Genomic DNA, 17,766 nt, shown 5'->3' on the forward strand with positions numbered 1-17,766 from the left:
CAAGGCGCCTTCATCAACTTGTTCAAGGCGCCTTCAGCCTCTCCAAGGTGCCTTGAAGCTTGCTTCGCAGCTAGCTCAGTTTTTGCACCCGAGGCGTCTCCAAGCTCCATGGAGGCGCCTCGGATACTGTTTATCCGAGGCTTAACTTTGTTCTTTCGTACCTGCAAGACATGTTAGACCCAAAACACAAACATATCCTGCAAAACAAAAGTTAGCGCATATAATATTATAAACATGAAGTTTGACAGCCAATGGACTGTCCGGGTCTGACTTCGGATTTCTGATCGGAAACCGTAGGTCGACCCGACGCCTACTGTTCCTTCTACGGGGAACGCGTCCTCACCTACTCCACTCAGGAGATTTACCTGATGCCAGTCCGGTCCTCCAGACCGACTAGACTTTCCGCCTAGGGTTACCACCCCCTAGGACCTAGGGTTACCACCCCTTAGGGTTTTCCTCCACCTAGGGTTACCGCCCCCTAGGACCTAAGGTTGCCGCCCCTTAGGGTTTTCCTCCACCTAGGGTTACCGCCCCTTAGGACCTAAGGTTACCCCCCCCCTTAAGATTTTCCTTCACCTAGGGTTACTGCCCCCACTACAAGAAAATTGGGATTCTACAACACTTAAACGACAACGCTTTTTACAAAAAGCGTTGTCTATTTTTTTTTAACAACGCTTTTAGTGAAAAGCGTTGTCTATTTCATTATTTTCTTATTAATAGACAACGCTTTTCTAAAAACCGTTGTCTATTAGTGATTTTTACGGGTTAAAGACAACGCTTCGTAAAAAGCGTTGTCTATTAGGCTTTTTTTAATATCTACGATTACATTTTTTAAAAAGTGTTGTCTATTATTAAATTCTCATCTAAATCTTGATTAATACAAACGGTTGGATCTAAGTAAGGAGTAGAAAACCCTAAACCGTTGGCCGGCCCGCTTGTCGCCGCCAGCTTGTTGCAAAACATTCTCCCGGTCATCTCCGTCATGTTCGTCGGCCACCTCGGCGAGCTCGCTCTCTTCGGCGCCTCCATGGCCACATCCTTCGCCGGTGTTACTAGCTTCAGCTTCTTGGTACGTCAAGTAGTATTTTCAATCCATGCCTCCGCTCTTCTACATGTTTACATTTCGCGTCTGATTGATTAGGAAAACCAGTTCATCGACTCAATCATTCCATTCTTCAATCTTGTTTTAATCTTTTACTGATATCCATGGCAATCCCTATATCACAGTTTTGTGAAAATGATGAGATCTCTCATCCATCATTTTGGTTTTGCCCAAATCGGGTAAAAATCAAATCACTCCTTGCCAAAGATTACCTATCCATCCATAACGGCAAAACCCTAGTGCCCTCATGCGCACTAAACCCATGAGAAAGAACAATTTGGGTGGTTGGAGTGAGTTTGATTGTTGGAAATTAGTTTTCCTAACCAATAAAAAGGAGTAGAGATATATGCACTATCTACATTGCAAGAAAATTATCGTAAATGATGGAGGAAACCACAAGTATCTCGGATCAATGCACAATCAAACGAGGGCACTAGCTCGTGTATGAGCATGGTCCATGGGTGTGAATGGCTAAATGCAATGCTAACTCAACTATGTGTGAACATTAATTCTCATTGAACCAACATGAAAGGGAAAAGGAATTGTGTAAGGGACATCCAATGGTGTCAGTTGGTTTTATTCTAAATGAGACAAGAAAATAGGATTCTTCGTGCTTATTCATCTTTCGATTTTCCAACCATTGGAGTAAACAGATTCTTCGTGAACTTATGCTCAAACTACTCTTATGATCTTTTGCCTTTTGATATCTTGCTCTGCAAGAAGTGATATCCTGCTCTGCAAGAAGCGATACGGTAGAGTTCTGCTTTTGTAGTTGCTTTCTTTTATATTGTAATTGATGTCTTATTCTTCATAGCTGGGAATGAGTACAGCGTTGGATACTATGTGTGGGCAAGCTTTTGGAGCAAAGCAGTACCATATGCTGGGCATACACATGCAGAGACACAGGCTCAATTCTTAGTCTGTTTGGTCAAGATCCAGAAATAGCTGCAGAAGTTGGAGCCTATTCTCGATGGATGATTCCCACCCTTTTCGCGTATGGCCTCATACAGTGTCATAACAGGTTCCTCCAGACACAGAACATTGTGTTCCCAATGATGCTGATCACAAGTGTTACCGCTCTGTTGGATCTAAGTAAGCGTTGTTAAGTTTTCAACGTTTTTTAAATAGTGTTGTCTATTTATGCAAGATTTTGACAAGCTTTAAGTCTATCAAGCATGTTAAACTAAAAATTCTACAAGCTTTCTTTAGGAAGTTGGCAATTTTCCACTATTAGTTAAACTCATATTCTAATCATCTTCTTTTTTTCTGAATTAACTTTGGGCACAATGTTTGAATCTCCAGTTTATTGTCTATGATTATTGAACCTGCAAAGTAGTAAATAACTAATGGAAAAATGAATTATTTTTTGAAATGTGATTATTGTACTTGCAAACCAGTAAATATCACTGAAAAACATTCTTATTTCATTACAATTTCAAATTGTCTTCTAAATTATTCTATTTGCAATTGCAGTGTTTTCTACTTGCTTCTCTTGTGTCATTTGTGTGGGCACTGGGAACAATATAGCATGGTTGCCAATATTGGTATCAATATCAGGCATTCAAAAAACTTAGGTATCAGCTATATTGTGTCTTGTGTCTTTTAATTGCATTTCGTATATATTATGTAATTAAATCTTTAATTATATATCAGTGATATTTATTATTTGATAAATCTTTAATCTAGATCAATTCATTGTTATAGACTTCTGTTGCTGCTTCATTTTTTTACTCAGGTCATGGCTTTTGCTAGCCAGAACTGTTACTTGTATAGGTCGGGTCCCAAACCTATCCGTAGTTAATCCAGCTTGTCCTCAGGTTTATGTTTTCTTTTCATTTCTACCCTTTCTGAGCCTGCCATTGGTTGAGCTGGGTTAAACTCAAATGATGGAGTTACGCTGAGGAAACGTTTGATTAGGTTACAAATAACTAAATCATAGTTGAAGGTCCAGTTATAGAATTGCTGGTGGTTCTAATTAAATAAGGTATCACATTTAGTGAATACACCATATTAAATTGGATAGTGTCCACAGCATATTTGGCTATAGTACAATAGACAACCCAAAGCTTCCAAATACTGTGTTAAATTTGTTAAAGAAACCATCCTTACTAAATCCCAAAAATTTGTTTAGTTGGAGCCAATAAACTAGTTTGAATCTCTGCTAGGGATACTCAAAGCAGAGTAGCAAACAGAACATTTGAGTCCTAAATTTAAAGGCATTGGACATGATATAAAAGAATTATCATAGAGATATTATGTTTTATACCTTCTATCTGTATGAGACATATTGTCTTACGTAAAATTCTGTAGCATTTGTGGATGTTTCTCCAGAAGAACTATTTCACAATGAACGTTCCTTTATGAATGAGGTATCAAAGGCAAGCCCAATGGAGACTCAATCAGCTAAGGAAGTAAGTATGCAATGCTAGGAATAAGCTATGTTGTATTTCAGTATTATTGTTAATTTATTGCTGAATTATTATCTTGTGTCTATTGAAGATACAAACGAATGGAACTGTAAAACAGAATGCAAGTTCTTCAACCGAACAACCTTATTATCGTAAGTGGCATTGGATGATTTTTTTTGAACTGCATTTTAGAATACAATTTGAAGAAACGTTGTCTTTCTGTAAGCCAAACTTTCTTTCTGCAAGCTTTATTTCTGCAGTTTGAAGAAACGTTGCATTTCTGCAACAACAATGTTTTTTGCAAGAAAGCGTTTGCAGAGAAGAAAGCGTTTCATTTCTGCAAGCTTTCTTTCTGCAGTTTGAAGAAACATTGCATTTTTGCAAGCTTTCTTTCTTTCTACACGCATTTCATTTCTGAGTAATGAGTTTTGGTTCATTTATAGAAAATAGTTAGTAGAAGTAATTTTTTTGGTTCAAACTATTGACTGTAATTTTTTGTTTATATTTCAGGCCAACTGTTCAATCTGTTCAAAGCTCACAAAGATCCTAGACAAAATCCAATTGCTTATTCCTATAATAGATTGAGAAAGACAAGCTACTTCTTCTGTATTGTGGTAGTAATTACTGTACTGTTTTGTCCCGTTCTCAAGCCGATAATAATTTTTGAGTGTAGCTAGTAGAAGTAAACAGATTGTTGGCTTCGAGGTCGACAAGTTATTTTATGTTTTTTTATTTTTTATGTGAATATCACTATCTACTTTGAAACAGAATTAGTGTTAATTTTGATATTTACTAGCTTCTCATGTAATTAAATACTAATATTACTTCAATGTCAGAATTCTATTATTTTGGTATGAGTTTGAAATCATTAGCTAAGTTGATTATATGTAAAATTCGAATCTAGACATGGTACAAGAAAAATAATAGTTCTGTAAATATAAAAATAATAATTTTTAAATAATTTTTTATATTTTTTTCTTTAAAACGACAACGCTTTTAAAGCGTTGCAAAAAGTGTTGTCTTTGTAAAAAACAGCAACGCTTTTAAAGAGTTGTAATAGTGTTGTCTTTGCAAAATATGACTACGCTTTTAAAGCGTTGCAAAAGCGTTGTCTTTTCTACCAAAAATAATACTTTAAAAGCGTTGCAAAAGCGTTGTTTTTGATACAAACGACAACGCTTTAAAAGCGTTGTCGTTGAGCAGACTTTTAGCAACAGTGCCTTTAACAACGCTTTTTCAGGCACAAAGACAACGCTTTAAAAGCGTTGTCTATTAGCTTTTTTCTTGTAGTGCCCCTAGGACCTAAGGTTACCACCCCTTAGGATTTTCACCTGCCTAACCGCAGTTAGGACTTTCCTGAAACCTTATTTAAGCATGTTAGATAACAAAGAATCTTAACTTTGAATCCCTTTGCCATTAACAAAACTGAGGTTCGATCGTCGGATGCTTACTGCACCAACAAGTATGAGTCTAGTCAGTCGGACCTGAGCCTCCTTCGACTATACTTGGGGGGCGGTTTATGATACGGTGCATAATGGTGGAGTCCGATGAAGTCGGGCAGTCAGAAGTCAAGGGGACGTGACAGTCAGAAGTTAAGGGGGCGTGACAGTCAGAAGTCAAGGGGACATGATAGTCAGAAGTCAAGGGGACGTGGCAGCCAGAAGTCAAGGGGGCGTAGAAGTCAACAGGTATGGAAAGAGGAAGTAAAATCGGATGACGACATCTGCAACATGATTCCCGGTTGGGTTCTCACAGACCAGGACTCCAGATCTGAGACACCTTGGTGTAAGACCTGAGACAGTCGGGATGATACCTGAACTGGATCTGACTGGTCGGGCTCTCACGACCTGGTTGTACTTAGGCCCAGTTCTCTCAATAAGCTAAGCGCCCGGTTAGCCAACTCCTGGTCAGCCCTTGGATGATCTTTCCACAGCTCCTGACCCCCCATGATTTAGGCCAGGTGGTATACCCGACTGATTATCCCGAGCGGCCTTATTCATATCCGAGCGGGACAGAAGGCGCTACATGACAACAAGATCAGGAAATCCTAACCGCCTGTCAGAGAATAACTGCTGAGTGTTAGAGAATATTCTAACGGTTTGCGATCATCTGCGAATGGAACCTTCCTTCAGTCTACAGGAGGATGCCACGTGTCCTCCATCACCCGACAGGACCTGACATTCAACATTCTCTGACATCGGCCATCTTCCAGAGGTACACACTGTCATATAAAAATGGAGGTCCTCTCCCTTGCGCAGGGACGCTCTCTCGCACATTCGCACTTGTCTTCTACTTTCTTTCTCCTTTATACATTATTCTTCTGGGGAAAAAGTACCTGATTTGAGCGTTGGAGAGCCTGTTTCGGGGACTTTTTCCCTAGTTTCTGGCCTCTAACACCCGTGTGCTTGTCTGAGTGTGCGCAGAGCTCAGGTACCGCCGGTTCAGTCATCGTCGTCCGTCAGCACCACGTGGGAGTCCATTTTTGGAAGCGCATACGAGAAAGGTGTCTCAGTCACCCCTCCGTCAACACTAGCAACAGCTCACCCGATCTTCATTTGATTCAGATTTCGAACAGGATCAATGAAAGAGGGGAAATTTCATGGGAAAAAGATAAGAATGGTTCGGATAAATTTTCGACGAGGACAAAGGGTAAAATGGGAACCACATACATGATTTGGTAATTAGCAAAGTCACGTAAGTGATTTGGGTAAAGGTAAACTAATCTACATGGTTTAGTAACAAGCTGTTATAATAATTTTATTAAAAACTATTATAATATTATCAATTTTGTATAAAATCATCATCTAATTATTTAATTTAGAATTTGGACATTTTAATAACTAATTATTGTGAAGCTCAAAATTAAATAGGTTAATATCTTTTTTCTTTTCACACTAAAAATAATTTAAGATATATTACACTAAAAAAAATTATAATTTAGCGATAAATATTTGTGACAAAAAATATTCGTCGGAAATTTATGACAACTTTTGCAACAAAAAATGAAATTGTCGTAGTTTAGTAACAAATTTTGCAACAAAAATTTTTTCATCGTAAATTAGTAACAAAATATTATTCGTCGCAAAACGCATTGGAAATTAGCGACGAACTTCCATATTCATAGTCGAATTTGCGACAAAAAATGGATTCGTTGCAAATTTTGTGACAAATTTAAGATTTGTCGCAAAATCAAATTTATCTTTTTCTTTAAAAATAAACATTCCGAAGCCGGTTGACGTACCTAGAGGCTCGGAATTACATGAAATAAGTTTACATGAGTTACTATAAACCCCCTTATCATAAAAAATGCCCTTAAAATTAATTTGACCAATTGTATTTTTTCTTAAATTGTTAAATTAGTTACGTGCATGTAAGACTTAGTTAAATTTTTATAAGAAGTTGTAATTTAACATATCATACTTATTTTGAAATATCTGAAGAACGTTGAGGTACCTAGAGAGCTTAGAATAAGATAAAATTAATTCCTATGAGTTCTTATAAATCCCCTGATCATCATATAGATGCCGTCAAATATTTATTTTACCCAATATATTGAGATCATTGATTTTATGAAGGCAATTAATATTTTTTTGGCCACATTTACGGTAAAAAATCAATGATTAGGTAAAATTAATAGTTGAGGAGATTTATAAAATTAAGGGATTTATAGAAACCTATAGGAACTGATTTCATCTTATTCCAAGCTCTTTAGGTACCTCAATCGGCAGCAGGGATCTCCTGGTCCGCAAATTGCGGACCAGGGGATGGTCCACTGATCTGGACCTTTGATTTGAATGGACCCCATCTTTAAATAAGTGGGGTTCATTCAAATCAAAGGTCCATGTGTAGTGGACCATCCCCTGGTCCGCAATTTGCGGACCAGGAGATCTGTTCTCCTCAATCGGTCTCAGAAAGTTCAAATTTATATATAAACAAATATTAAATCTGTGATGAATTTAAAAATTCATTGCAGATTGTAATTTTTTTTAAAATAAACTTTCTAATACCTGTTGAGGTACATAGAGAGGTCGGAATGAGATAAAATAAATTCCTATAGGTTCCTATAATCCTTTGATTATATAGATGCCCTCAAATATCAATTTTACCTAATATATTGAGATCATTAATTTTATGAAGGCGATTAACATTTTCTAGACACCTTCATGGTAATAAAATCACTGGTTGGATAAAATTAGTGGTTGAGGAGATTTATAAAATTAGGGGATTTATAGAAACCCATAGGAATTAGTTTCATGTCATTCCGAGCTCTCTATGTATATCAACGGACCTCGAAAAGTTTAAATTTATATATAAAAAAAATCTCAAATTTGCGATGAATTTTGAAATTTGTCCCAGATTCTGCGACGAATTTCTAAATTCGTCGCAGAATTTTTTTAAAAATAAACATTCTAAAGCTTGTTGACGTACCTAAAGGGCTCAAAATGACATTAAACAAGTTCGTATGAGTTCCTATAAACCCCCTATCATAAAAATGCCCTTAAAAAAATAATTTGGACAATTGTTTTTTTCTTAAATTGCTAAATCAATTACGTGGACGTAAAACATAGTTAAATTTTTTTTTATAAAAAGTTATAATTTAATAGGTCACACTTATTTTAAAATGAAGACAGACGAGGTACCTAGAGAGCTCGAAATGAGATAAAACTTGTTCCTATGGGTTACTATATATCCCCTGATCATATAGATGTCATCAAATATTAATTTTACTCAATATATTGAGATCATTAATTTTATGAATGCGATTAACATTTTTTGGCCACATTACGGTAAAAAAAATCACCGGTTGGGCAAAATTAGTGGTTGAGGAGATTTATAACATTAGGGGGCTTATAGGAGCCTGTAGAACTAGTTTTATCTCATTCAAAGCTCTCTAGGTATCTCAATCGGCCTCAAAAAGTTTAAATTTATATATATATAAAAATCAAATCTACGACTAATTTTCAAATTCATTGCTGATTATATTTTTTTAAAAAAAAAAAATCCAATGTTGGTTAAGGTACCTAGAGAGCTTAGAAATGAAACTACTTCCTTCAGGTTCCTATAAATCCCCTGATCATATATATATATATATAAAATTTTATCTAATATATTGAGATCATTGATTTTATAAAGTCGATTAGCATTTTTTAGACACTTTCACAGTAAAAAAATTTAGTGGTTAAGGAGATTTATAAAATTAAGAGGTTTATAGAAACTCATAAGAACTAGTTTCATATCATTTTAAGCTCTCTAGGTACCTCAACCGACCTTGAAAGTTTAAATTTTTATATAAAAAAATATCAAATCTGCGACGAATTTCAAAATTTGTCGCAAATTATTATTTTTATTTTTTAAAAAAAATAAATTTTCCAAAGATGATTGACATACCTAGAGGGCTCGGAATGACATAAAACAAGTTAGTATGGGTTCCTATAAGCCCCTTTGATACGGTGCATGATCGTGGGGTCGGCGAGATGAGGTGGTCGCGAGTCAAAATCACAAGATGGTCAAAAGTCAAGCTTATGTATTGGTCAGAAGTCAAGCTTACGTGGAGGTCAGAAGTCAAGCGTATGTGGCGGTCGGAAGTCACGCCTACGTGGAGGTCATAAGTTAGGCTTACGTGGAGGTCAAAAGACTGGCCTGCACGAAGGTCAAAGATCCGACCTACGTGTAGTGCTAGGGGCCCAATTGCAAGATGGACTAGGTTAGGCACGAATGACGTCCTAAGACAGGACGTAGCGTACAGGTCGGGATTGGCCAACCAAGGATACGGGTCGGGGCTTCTAGCCTTGTGGCACAGGACGTAGCGTACAGGTCGAGATTGGCCAACCAAGGATACAAGTCGGGGCTCCTAGCCCTGTGGCACAGGACGTATCGTACAGGTCGGGATTGGCCAACCAAGGATACAGGTCGAGGCTTCTAGCCCTGTGGCACAGGACGTAGCGTACAGGTCAGGATTGGCCAACCAAGGATACAGGTCTGGGCTTCTAACCTTGTGGCACAGGACTTAGCGTACAGGTCGGGATTGGCCTACCAAGGACACAGGTCGATACTCAAGATAAGCGGAAGTAAACTGAGGCATACAGGGCAGGACTGGTAAGCTTAGAGAACAAGATACAAGGACAAAAGTGTGTAGGTCGGAGGCAGGACTTGGATAAGCAGAGTTGGATGGAGGCATACAGGTTAGGTCAGAAGGAGTCAAACAAACGTATAGCTTTGAAGGCGGAATAAACAGAGCCAAACTAAGGCATACAGGGCACGATACGTGGGGCAATAATTGGCAATGCTGATAGGGAATCTGTAGCATGGGAGGCATAGAACAAGGTTAGAGGTACAGGTCTGGAGGAGACACCAGGTGGGGGCCAGCAAGTGCAAAGACCCAGGTTAGTGATCACGGACTAAGGAGACTATTCACTATATGACAAATACATAAGGAAATTGTAACCACCTGTCAGAGAATAATCAGAGTGTTAGGAAATATGCCAGCAGGCAGTGCTCATTACCCCTTCGGTTCTTCCTCCAGCCTATGGGAAGATGTCATGTGTCATTCACCGCAAGACAAAACCTAGCATTCGACATTCCCTGACACCCGCCAGAGTCCAAAAACACCCATAGCAGTATAAAAAGGGATGCTTTGTCCCTTACGCAGATACGCTCACTCGTCATTTCTTACTCGTCTTTACTTTTGGTCCTTTCTCTGTACTTCTGGGGAAAAGTACCTGACTTGAGCGTCGGAGGGCCTGACCCGAGGACTTTTTCTTTGGTTTCTGGTCTCTAACGACTAGGGGGCTCGTCTGAGTGTGTGCAGGATCAACAGCTTTGTCATCCCCGTCGTCAGCCGCTCGTGGGAGCCTTTCGGCGGGTTGCCACGTCATCTAGGAGGCCCAACGACTTTCCGTCAACACCGGCGACACCGCGACCACCTTCATCCGACTCAGCTTCCGGGTGGGATCAATTTGACGTCGTCTGTGGGAACACAACTACCTGTTCCGGAACGGAAAGATGGAGGAGTCGGGACGAATCAATGTTACCATGACCGCAGGAGAGTATGAACTCTTCAAAGAAGCCAAGAGGCGAGCGACCTCCAAAAAACAAGCAACTGTCTCACGACCACGCCGAGCACCAGAGGTCTCTAAGTTGCCCATTCCTGTATCAAATCGGAGCTCTAAGAGAAAGTAGCCTGAAGAATTTCCCCAGGCTCTTTTTCGTGAACCTGACTAGGGGTACTATCAACCAGGGCCCAACGATCCTAGTTTCAAGAAAGAATAGCCATAGATCTCAGCGGCCGAAAGCTCCCTCCCACGAGATTCAAGGAAGGGAAAGGCTATGATTCTTAAGGAGGAGCCCCACGTGGAACCGGGCGAGAAGGTGCCTTTCTCTTTCAGAATATTGGAGGAGAAGTTGCCTAAAGGATATCGACCGCCAACCATTGGAGAATATGACGGCAGCAAAGACCCCGAAGATCATCTGCGCAAATTTAGGAACGCTGCCTTGCTACATCAATATAGTGACGCTGTTAAGTGTCGAGTGTTCCTGAACACTCTCTCTGGCTCGGCACAAAAATGGTTTAATGGATTGCCACATGGATCCATTACCTTCTTTCAGAATTTTAAGACTGTTTTCTTGCGTCACTTTGCTAGTAGCAAGAAATACCAAAAAACATATCACTGCCTCTTCGCCCTTAAGCAGGGGTCAGCCGAACCCCTACGAAGCTATATCAAGCGATTTAATCAAGTAGCTCAGGACGTCCCATCAGCTACTTCTGAGATATTGATGAGTGCCTTCTCTCACGGATTTGCAGAGGGGGAGTTCTTCCGGGATCTTATTCCAGATCCAGTTAAGAATTTTGATAGCGTGCTGGAAAGAGCGACCAGTTATATTAACGTGGAGGAGGCCCAAGCTGCTCGAAGGAAGGCAGACCGAACGCTTGCCGCTGCTAACAAATCGGAGAGGCGAGCACCTCAACAGCCAGCCCAACCCCTTCCCCGGGCGCGGGAAATCAGGCCTCTCTTTCAGCCCGGGCAGGAAATTAGACTAGCACCACGAGTCGCGACAGTTCATGCCCCCCGACCTGGACCATGGAAGTCCCGGTACTGCACTTATCATCGTTCCCGTACTCATGATACTAACCATTGCTTTCAGTTCGCTCGGGATTCTAGGCGAGCTGCTGAGCTAGGATTACCGCCTCCAGAGTTAGCCCCTCAAGTGCTCAAAATGATGGAGGAGCAATGTGCCGTAGCTGGGTCAGGAGGTAGATCCCACCCCGACCCAGCGGGATCTAATGGTCAACAGCCTGGTCGGGTTAGGGAACCAGGAGAAGCTCAAGATGCAGAAAATCGCAACAATGCAGCCGTCCGAGAGATAGGCATGATCTTCGGAGGCCCAACTGACAGAGATTCTGGGAGAGCGCGCAAGTCCCATGTGTATCACTTGGAGGTCTATACCGTCGGATGTAGTCAAGAGCAGGCTGCTGGCCCTGTCATCAGCTTTGGGCCATAAGATCTAGAAGGTCTGGAGTTGCCTCACGACGATGCTCTCATCATCAAGGCTATTATTGCCAATAGCCGAGTGGCCCGGGTTTTCGTTGACACCGGGAGCTCGATTAATATTTTGTTTAGAGCTGCGTTCGAAGAGATGCAGATTGATGCTACTGAACTCCAGCCTGTGGTCACCTCTCTATACGATTTTATAGGCAACGAAGTAAAGCCAATGGGTCAGATCAAGCTGGCCATATCTCTGGGCACCGAGCCATTGGTGCGCACTAGGAGGAGCCCTTTTATAGTGGTGGATGCCCCCTCCTCTTATAATGTCATCTTGGGAAGACCAGCCCTGCATGAGTTTAGGGCTGCGGTCTCTACTTTCCATCAAAAGATCAAATTCCCTGTTGGCGAGCAAGTTGGGGAAGTTAAGGGAGAACAGAAGGTCTCCCAGAGATGCTACATTGATATGGTCCGGTTAGAAGCTCGAAAGAATCAAAGGATACAAGACGGGGGAGTTCATGCCGTCCAAGAAGAACCTATGCCCATAGCTGAGGAACCCATCCCCTGGGAGGAGGTACAACTATATGCTGAACGCCCCGAAAGTCTTACTCGCATAGCAAGCGACCTGCCTTCTCCTCTCAAGGAAGAATTAATCCAATGCCTGATCCGCAATCGGGATGTCTTCACCTAGTCTGCAGAGAAGTTACCTGGAGTTAAACCCGAAGTAGCCGAGCACAAGTTACATCTACTATCGGACTCCAAATAGAAGAAAAGGAACTTCTCAACCGACCAGAATAAGATAATCAGAGTTGAGGTGGACCAGCTCAGGAAAGCAGGCCACGCCCGAGAGGTGCAGTTCCCATCCTGGCTCTCTAATGTGGTCTTAGTAAAGAAGCCCAACAATAAGTGGAGGGTATTCATAGACTTCAGAGATCTAAATCGAGCTAGTCCCAAGGACTGTTATCCCCTGCCCCTGATTGATCAGATGGTAGACTCCACGGCTGGTTGTGAGAGGATTTGCATGCTGGATGCTTATCAAGGGTATCATCAGATCCCCTTAGCGGTGAAGGATCAAGAAAAGGTTAGCTTCATTACGGCTGATGGTACCTTCTGTTATACTGTCATGCCCTTTGGTCTCAGAAACGTAGGAGCCACATATCAAAGGATGATGGATAAGATTTTTCAGGAGCAGATCGGGCGCAACGTGGAGGTTTATGTGGATGATATACTCATTAAGTCCCCTCTAGCAGTGAATCTGATCAGGGATGTAGAGGAAACCTATGGGACTCTCCGACAATATGGGCTAAGGCTAAACCCATTGAAATACTTGTTCGGAGCCAAAGGAGGAAAGTTCTTGGGTTATCTAGTGATCGAGCGAGGAATAGAAGCTAATTCGGAAAAAGTTCAAGCATTACGGGATATGCAAGCTCCTCAGAATTTAAAGGAAACATAGAAGCTGGTAGGCCAAATAACAGTCCTATCAAGGTTCATTTCCAGATCTGCAGACCGGGCTGCTCTTTTCTTCAAAGTACTCAGAAGGGCCTCTAAGTTCCAGTGGGACGAAGAATGTACCCAAGCTTTTTGAGGAGCTGAAGAAGTATTTGGAAGCTTTGCCATCCTTATTCAAGTCGGTTGTCGGAGAACCACTGTGGGTTTACTTGTCTGCCACCCCTGAGGTCGTGGCGGCTGTACTTGTTAAGGAGCAAGATAATGTACAATGACCAGTGTATTTCTTTAGCCATCTATTAAAAGGGGTCGAATCTCGATATACGACCCTGGAAAAGTTGGTTTATGGATTGGTTCTTATGGCTCGACGATTAAGGCTCTACTTCCTAGTGCACTTTATCACGGTCCTAACTAATAGCACCATGGGGAGAGCTCTGACTAATGTAGAAGTAGCTGGCCGGCTTATCAAGTGGGCAACTGAGCTAGGAGAATACGACATACAATACCAGCCACGCACAGCCATCAAAGCGCAGGCCTTGGCAGATTTTTTGACCGAGATCCATCAGACTAACTCTGAGGAAACTTGGAAAGTCTACGTAGATGGTTTAGCAACTCACAAAGGAAGTGGGGTCGGGATTCTCTTTATATCTCCTCAAGGGGACATATTGCAGTTGGCTGTTCGGCTTAATTTCAGAGGCACTAACAATGAGGCAGAGTATGAGGCTTTGTTGCCAGCCCGACACGTAGGTGCTGCCCGGGTAATCATTTACTCAGATTCCCAATTAGTGACTCAGCAAATGGTTGGCAACTTTGTGGTAACTTGTGATAAGTTGCAAGTATACCGGGAAGCGTATGAGAAGATGAAGGAAGAATTTGCGGAAGTTACAGTGACTAAGATCCCCAGGGCAGAGAACGAGAAAGAATATGAGCTAGCAAAGATGACCAGTTCCTTAACTACTTGGGTGCTGGATAGATCAATAGCACAAACCTTCTTTATAGCTCAGATAGATTTACAGAATAATAAGGAAGCAACCATTGATTGGCGGGCACCCCTGATCAGCTATCTTCTACAGGGTACCTTATCGGCTGACCCAGAGGAATCACGGCTGGTCAGGAAACAAGCTCATGCCTATGTCATGATATGGGATCAACTATACAAGAGGCCTTTTCTAGGCCATTACTCAAACGCCTGGGTATGGAGGAGGCAGATCAGGCCCTGCGAGAAATACATCTTGGATGTTGTGGCAGTTATGTGGGAGGTCAGACATTAGCTCGTAGGGTGCTTCTGGCTGGATATTTCTGGCCTACTTTACAGAGGGATACTCAAAAACTGGTAAACACTTGCCTGTCCTGCCAAAAACATCAGAATTTGATGCACCGACCAACTGCATTGCTAAGAACATTTTGTTGGTGTGGTTAGCACTAACGGTCTAACTCAGATTTTGATGAATGATAAATTAGGTTAAGTTAGTTGTGTTGTTGATCTAACACTCTGATTGAGTGTGCAGGAGAAGTCCAGACAGGTCGACGGGCTGACCGGATGTCTGGTACGAAGCCTAGCTAGGTCGACGGGCTGACCGGATATCTGGCATGAAGTCCAAATGGGTCGACGAGCTAATCGAACATTTGGCACAAAGTCCAGCTAGGTCGACGGGCCGACTGGATAGCTGGCATGAAGTCCAGATAGGTCGACGGGCTGACCGGACCTCTGGCAAGAGGTAAGTAAAGGTAAGCCACTAGAGGAGAGTGGCTGTGAGGACGCAACCCAGTTAAGGGACAGTAGGCGTCGGTCCAGCTTAGGTCCATCTTGAATCCCTAAATTGAGACCCTGACTAGGTTCTGGTCTCGGGAAGATAGGACCTAAATCATAAATCTATATAAACTTTTTATGCATATATTTTTATAACTCTATGTTGTAGATACAAATGTAGAGCTTCGAATTCTACACGCGTAGCAACTGATAGAGCTTGATTCTGAGTTCGGAGTCAAAAGTTATGGCCCTCAAAAGATTACTGTGTCAAACAAGTAGTTGGACGCGCCTGGGATCAGCCAGATTCGAACTCTCCTCATCTGATCCGAATTTTTAGGATTTGATAAGCTCTGGAGACTCCTCCAAAGGGCTATAAAAAGGAGGGGTTGAGCAAGCTTCAAATATAGAACCCTCATACGTGCTTCAACGTATCCAAACGACTTTCCGACTACTCTGGGCTTCTGCTACAAAGCTGTTGCGCTCGACGACTGCTCCGAGGAGTTTCGATCGCGCCCGACAGATAGACATCAACACGAAGTACTTCATCTTTTGATCCTTAAAAGTGTTGGTAAAATTTCCTTTATTGTACTTAATTTTTATAAAAGGCAAGTGCAGTGTGTTGCATTTGGCTTCATTCTTATTGTACTCGATTCTCTCTTCCGGGGGTACCGGAAGAGGTTTTTAGTGGATTGTCCATCGATAGGTCCGCGGGACCTGGACCTTGGAGTAGGAGTCGCCGAAGGCTCCGAACTAAGTAAAAATCGCCTGTGTTATTTTTGGTGTTGCTTTTTGTATTTACTTTCCGCTGCATACACTCGTGTTTTAAAAATCGAAAAGAAGTGTTTTTCAAAACCACGTGATTCACCCCCTCTCACGTGCGTCACGATCCAACAAGTGGTATCAGAGCAGGTACCGCTCTGATTTGGTGCAACCATCAATCAGACAAAGGGGGGATCTGTTTTAAAGTTTTTTTTTCATCTCTTTTCGTCTTTGGTTTTAAGTTTTTTGTATAATTCCAAACTGGTACTATTACCTTTTTGGAAATATTTTTCGTTGTAATTAATCTAAATTGGTGCAACACCAATTTAGCTCGTTTACTATTATTTCTATTTCCTCCCGCACTACTAATCCAAGACTAAGTCTTGACACCACTTTTTAGTTTTCTATCTTCAGCATTCAATGACTCTTCTTGAAGGACGGAACCCCCACGAACCACCACCATACGATCAAGAAGATTTCAATTACTGGAAGCGATTAATGGAATGTTTCTTAGGAAGCCTAAATTTCGATAATGTGCTAATTTGAGAAAACCTTCTCAGGACTCGGAACTGAATAAAAATGTAAGTAAAATTATTTGTGATATTTTACCTAACAATGTTTTATGCAGACTAGAAAAGTACAAGAATGCATATGAGCTTTGGACCCAGTTGATCAAAATTCACGAGGAGCCGTTGGAGTTAGAGGATCAAGTCGAAATTGAATCCGGACTCGAGTCAAATCCAATGGAGAAACCCACTGAATTAGGGGTTGCGCTCAAGGTTAGTGATATTTACCAAAATACCTCTGCTAATAGTAGTTTAAAAAATATGAGCATTGATTTGGTTATTTCTGAAGATATATGTGAAAATAATATAGTTGACAATAATTGTAAAAATACCCCTAGGATATTATCTGATAAAACAAATCTAATTAATTTAGAAAATTCAAAAAATTCCACTAATTATATCAACTTAAAAGACAAAGAAAATATAAAGATAAAATCAAACACTTTGATAAAATCAAAACTAAATTTAACAAAAGTAAAATTAAATGTTAAATATAACATATTAAACAAAGATAATCTGAAAAAATTTCAAAATTAACAATTAATAAAAGGTTAAAAGATAAACCTTTAAGGAAATATAATTCAAACACTTTAATTAATTTAAATTTAAAAATTAATAAAAACTTAAACATTAACACTAATCTACTAAATAAAAATAATTCAATTAAGTTAATAAAATTAAAAGAAAATTCAAATATTAAATACACTCGCTTAAAGAAAGATAATTTGACCAATTTAATTAATTCAAAATTAAAAACTTAAATCTAAATTACAAATTAAACATTAAATTTTAACCAAAACTAAATTATACAAGAAATCTTAAAAAGGAAAATCAATAATTTAGGGGGGTTCCAGAATAGTTGACACCTCCAAAAATAATCTACCCGGCAGGGTAACCAAAACTAACCTACCCGATAGGGTAACCAAAACTAACCTACCCGATAGGGTAACCAAAACTAACCTACCCGACAGGGTAACCAAAGATAAACCTAGCTACCTGGCAGGGTAATTAGGATTAGAGTAAAAAGGGACAAGGTTTAACTTGACCTACGATACTAGTGAAATTTTGGATGATAGTACGTTAGGGAAGCATAGTCTATGCATGTCTAGGAAGATATGGCTTCGACCTGGTGCATTTGACTAAGTGGAACTAGTCGAAGCTACCCCTTACGGATCCTAACCAGTTAGACCAAGGTTTGTATTAAGTTCCGTGGATAGGACTATTTGGAAAACCTCGAAGACATGGTTACTCTAAT

The 17,766-nt window shown here is 40.6% G+C and overlaps 2 protein-coding genes across 2 annotated transcripts; both read left to right on the top strand.

Annotated features, from left to right (window-relative positions):
• Positions 1-969: 969 nt before the first annotated feature.
• LOC122016318 lies at positions 970-4,205 on the top strand. The gene is made up of 5 exons (XM_042573570.1): positions 970-1,069; positions 1,933-2,194; positions 3,413-3,513; positions 3,602-3,662; positions 4,021-4,205. The coding sequence occupies exons 1-5, from the start codon at positions 983-985 to the stop codon at positions 4,185-4,187; spliced, it is 678 nt and encodes a 225-aa protein (XP_042429504.1). The 5' UTR covers positions 970-982; the 3' UTR covers positions 4,188-4,205.
• Positions 4,206-10,836: 6,631 nt separating this feature from the next.
• Positions 10,837-12,009, top strand: LOC122013758. The gene has a single exon (XM_042569985.1). The coding sequence runs from the start codon at positions 10,837-10,839 to the stop codon at positions 12,007-12,009; it is 1,173 nt and encodes a 390-aa protein (XP_042425919.1).
• Positions 12,010-17,766: the final 5,757 nt, after the last annotated feature.

Source organism: Zingiber officinale, chromosome 8B (genome assembly GCF_018446385.1).
Source record: "Zingiber officinale cultivar Zhangliang chromosome 8B, Zo_v1.1, whole genome shotgun sequence".
Classification (NCBI taxonomy): Eukaryota; Viridiplantae; Streptophyta; class Magnoliopsida; order Zingiberales; family Zingiberaceae; genus Zingiber; species Zingiber officinale.

What these genes read in the sequence shown, in the direction of transcription:
- LOC122013758 (XM_042569985.1), top strand. Translation starts at nt 10,837, where the DNA reads ATGATTCTTAAGGAGGAGCCCCACGTGGAACCGGGCGAGAAGGTGCCT.
- LOC122016318 (XM_042573570.1), top strand. Translation starts at nt 983, where the DNA reads ATGTTCGTCGGCCACCTCGGCGAGCTCGCTCTCTTCGGCGCCTCCATG. An exon ending in TTACTAGCTTCAGCTTCTTG is followed by an intron (nt 1,070 to 1,932) that starts GTACGTCAAGTA and finishes GAATGAGTACAG; the next exon opens with CGTTGGATACTATGTGTGGG. An exon ending in AGACTCAATCAGCTAAGGAA is followed by an intron (nt 3,514 to 3,601) that starts GTAAGTATGCAA and finishes TGTCTATTGAAG; the next exon opens with ATACAAACGAATGGAACTGT.